Source organism: Tympanuchus pallidicinctus, unplaced genomic scaffold (genome assembly GCF_026119805.1).
Source record: "Tympanuchus pallidicinctus isolate F22 unplaced genomic scaffold, pur_lepc_1.0 scaffold1, whole genome shotgun sequence".
NCBI lineage: Eukaryota > Metazoa > Chordata > Aves > Galliformes > Phasianidae > Tympanuchus > Tympanuchus pallidicinctus.
Genome location: NW_026294618.1, coordinates 9,299,512 through 9,303,721, shown reverse-complemented (window position 1 = coordinate 9,303,721; position 4,210 = coordinate 9,299,512). Strand labels below are relative to the sequence as shown.

The window sequence follows — 4,210 nt, the reverse complement described above, 5'->3', positions numbered from 1 at the left end:
GCAGTGCCTCATCACCCTCTGAGCAAAGAATTTCTTCTCAATGTTCTAACCTAAATCTCTCCACTTTTAGTTAAAGTATTCTCCCTTGTCCTATAACTATCTGGCAGCGTAAAAAGTCATTCCCTCCAGTTACAAGCTCCCTGTAAGTACTGGAAGGCTGCCATGAGATCTCCCCAAAGCCTTCTCTTCTTCAAGCTGAACAAGGCCAGCTCTCTCAACCTTTCTTCATAGGAGAGTTGCTCCAGATCTCTGATTATCTTCATGGCCTCTGGACCTGCTCAACAGCTCTATGCCTTCCTTGTGCTGGGGGCCCCAGGCCTGGACACAGCACTCCAGACGGGGCCTCACAAGGGCAGAGCAGAGGGAAATGCTCCTGTCTCTCTCCCTGCTGGCTGCCCCTCTTTTGTTGCAGCCCAGGACACCGCTGGCCTTCTGGGCTGCAGAAGCACACTGCTGGCGTGTGTCCAGCTCTTCATCCACCAGAACCCCCGCGTCCTCCTCCTCAGCACTGCTCTCAATGAGTTCTTCTCTCAGTCTGTACTCAAACCTGGGATTGCTCCGACCTCATTATGTTCACACGGGCCCACTTTTCAAACCCGTCCAGGTCCCTCTGGATGCCATCCCTTCCTGCTGTTTTATCAGCTGCACCACTCTGCTTGGTGTCTTCATCAAACATAAGGAGGACAGTCTCGATCCCACTGCCTTGGTCTGATAAAGGTGCTGAAGGGCACCATCCAAGATGGACCCCAGAGGGACACCACTTGTGACTCACCTCCACTTGGACATACAGCCATTGATCAGCTACTCTTTTCTTGAGCAAAGCACCCTCTGCAAGAAAAAACTCCTTGTTTTCTTGGATTGAAAACAGATTCCAGCCAATACGCTGACCCATATCCTACTAAGCAGCAGGCAGTGTAACTTCAGATTCACCAAAGTGGTTGTGCTTTCCAAGCAGTGGGAGCTCTCAGTGCTTAGCATCTTTGCAACGTGGTCTTTCTCCATACCCTACATCAGAAGCATATGAAACACCTGTGTTCTTTCACCTATCTGCAGTCTAATCCTCCTCACCCACACATATAAAATGGAAATAACAATTTAAACCTATCTACATAAACACAGCTCTTTGAAATGCACTAATGTATGTCATTGCCTGAATCTGTAGAGCACTTATGCACAGAACACACATCCAAGGAGGAAGGGGAAAACGGTTTTAAATTTGTGTACAATATCAAGTTGCATAGAGGGGATTATTACACAGAGGGGAAGAAATCGAGGTGAAAAATTGTCTCTGGAGGGAAAAGGGAAAAGGTGAAGAAAATGAGTCAAGAAAAACAGGAACTCCATGTAGTAGATGGTTCACACTTACTTTAGGCAACAATTTAAGTTTCTCAGTTTTGAAAATGGAAATAACACTTTTTTATCACCAAGAGATGGATTCGTAATTCAAGTTGAATAGAGCTCAGAGATTCTTTGGAAATGTAAAGCATCATCCTTAAAGCATTTGTTACTCAAACCTACTACTAAGAAGTAGCAGCAACCCACTCAATAATACCTGGCCAAGTCTGGCATTTCTATCCACGTTACCATCAATAGACAAATGTTGGTGGGAAGAATGGGCAATTAAAATATGAAGTGTGTATTTTACCAGGTCTGGGAAAACTAGTTTGCTAAGGTACAGGTGCAGGTTGCATAATCAGCGTAACATTTTGTGTTTAGTCTTGTTTTCCCCTGGGAAACTTTAGACACGCTGCTGAGTGATGAAACCACCACTAGGTAAGTCAGCAAAAGAAAGTACTGCACTTCCACATTCTCCCAGTTCACAACAGTTATGCTCAATTAGTCCTGTCCCTTTATCAGAGTTTACCTTTGAAATTTTTATGTCCATTTCCTGTTATAGCATCTGTCTCCAAATCCCATAGTTACATTATCTTCTGTCTCCCACACTTGCACCTTTAATGTCAGTCCGTAAATCAGTTTCTTGGGCTGGCAGCAGAGTGCTTCAGAGAAGGGAAGAGTATGGAGGTGCACCCAAAGTCGTTCCTTTTTGCCTCATCTCTGTGCTTCCCTGAGATTCTCTGCTGAGGTTGACAGCACGTTTTAGTCTCTTTCCAAATTGCCAATGACTTGCAAAGCAGAGAGTGTAGCTGTCAGCATTCCTTTTACTTCATGTTTTCAGCCTGCAAGTGCTAAGGAAAGGTAGGAAGATTTAAGATACGCTCAAACCACGGAGATTTCTAAAGAATTTTAGACACTGAAGTCAGGTCTCTTTGCCTCTCTCATTTTAAGGTAAGAATTCTGTTAAGGATCTTAACTCAGAGCCAGGCTGCTTTACCCCACTTCCTTGGGTAAACTTATTTACCTGTGCCTGAAGAAGTACGTAGCACTGCCTTCCTTGCACCCTATACAATACATTGCATCCCTAATGCATTCAAGGAACCAAGCCAGGTCAGATCTGTGAATGAATCCTGCGAAGAGTTAGACCTGCTCTGCCAGTCAGAAAGCCACTCCCATTAGCAGGGCAGACACTGGATACATGTGTATGTGAGCGTCTGGGCAGTGATTCTATTCCCTAAGGGCGTCCTTCAAAGAAGTGTATGGAAGGGAGTGCACAGAAGGGAGTGCATACTAGTAAACCTTTTCAGCACAGCTGCATGCCACCAAAGGAAGTCATGATTACCAGGAAGTCGTGATTAGATTCACTGACCTCCATGCACTCATGATTGCCCCAGTCTGCATATATGTCCCTTGACCAAGACAACTCTGTGAAGAACTGTAGCTTGTTCATTTCCATTTCTCAAGACTTGTGCTCAGCTCGAACCTGGAATTGTGTTCTTCAGCCTGCTTTGGAGAAGGAAACAAATTCAACTTTTCAAGTGAGAGACTTGGCAGACTTTCCATCCACATACATGTTTTTTCCATCTTGTACCACAAAAGCCCTTACAGCACCCACACAGCAGCATCAAAGACATCTACTCACTCTTCCACATAATGAAAACTAAAAACAAAATAATATTTGTGCCTCTTACAAAATTTGGCAGGACCTTTGGCGCTTCTTTCTCCTCTTTTTCTCATTTAATGCACATTGGCTAATTATCTCCAGGGCGGTATCAACACCTTCTTTTGTCTTGGCAGAACACTCCAGGTAAGCATATGCCCCAATCCTGGCTGCTAAAGCTTTTCCTTCTACAGTGTTAATTGGCTCATAGCCCTGAGCAGCTAATTTCTTCCTGATAGCTTTATCATCCCTCAGTTCAATCTTGGTAGCCACCAAAATAATAGGAACCGTGGGGCAGAACAGTTTGATTTCTGGAACCCAAAAGTCAAGGACGTTTTGCTGTGAGTCAGGCCTGTCCACTGAGAAACATATTAAAATAATGTTGGTGTCCTCATAGAACACCGAGCGGAGATTTCGGTAACTGGCTTCATCTTTTCCTGACACGTCAAACAGAAACAGCTTCATCTCCTTCCCATCTTCCTCTATGTCAGTGGCATACGTGTCAAACAGGGTTGGCTCATAGAATGTGGGGAGCTGATTGCGACGCAGAGCGAAGAGGAGGCACGTCTTACCAGAGCAGTCATCTCCAACTACTGTAAGCTTTCTCCTAGCAGCAGCCATTCCTGCAAAACAAAGATGAAGTACAAAACGAGTTATTCTTCTTTCGTGGATGGTAAAAGAGGAGAGGGAATCCCATTCGTTTGGAATTCTTCCCCTTCTCTCCTTTTTTTCTTTCTATGCTTCTGCCTTACCCTTGTTCCTGATTTTTGCCCTTTCCATTTTTCTAGCATTAGAATCTTCTGACACTAGGAGCACTTTGCTTTCAATTTTTATTATACATCCAAAAATGAATGTGTAAACCAAGTTTGGGCATCACAAGATTCCTGCAGTGTCCTATATTTCTGTTCTATCATCTCAAGCATTATTTATGGTCAATATTCAGTCCATAACAGATTTCATTTTCTACACTGAATGCTTTAATTTTGTGAGTGAAATGGAGCACAGAACACTGCACTGAACATCTATGCAAGCTGTCTACATTTTTCCTGCCATTGTCTGTGTGTGGGTTACTACCAATGGTGACAGCTACCCTGCATAAGTCCATGCTGCTTTTGCTCATAGATTAGCTGTCATATGGGAGTTAAGAAGTGTTCTCTCTCTTAATATATTCATGGACATTTTACATGAGATAGAAGTTTCAGACTTACAGATAGT

At 43.8% G+C, this 4,210-nt stretch overlaps 1 protein-coding gene across 1 annotated transcript; it reads right to left on the bottom strand.

Moving 5' to 3' along the window:
• Nucleotides 1-304: 304 nt before the first annotated feature.
• Nucleotides 305-3,647, bottom strand: LOC128083600 (ras-like GTP-binding protein rhoA). Its single transcript, XM_052689055.1, has 2 exons — nt 2,705-3,647; nt 305-2,186 (listed from the first exon to the last, which is right to left on the bottom strand). The coding sequence occupies exon 1, from the start codon at nt 3,614-3,616 to the stop codon at nt 3,023-3,025; it is 594 nt and encodes a 197-aa protein (XP_052545015.1). The 5' UTR covers nt 3,617-3,647; the 3' UTR covers nt 305-2,186; nt 2,705-3,022.
• Between the last annotated feature and the right edge of the window lie 563 nt (nt 3,648-4,210).

Excerpts from the sequence above, each read along its gene's own strand:
- LOC128083600 (XM_052689055.1), bottom strand. The coding sequence starts at position 3,616 with ATGGCTGCTGCTAGGAGAAAGCTTACAGTAGTTGGAGATGACTGCTCT.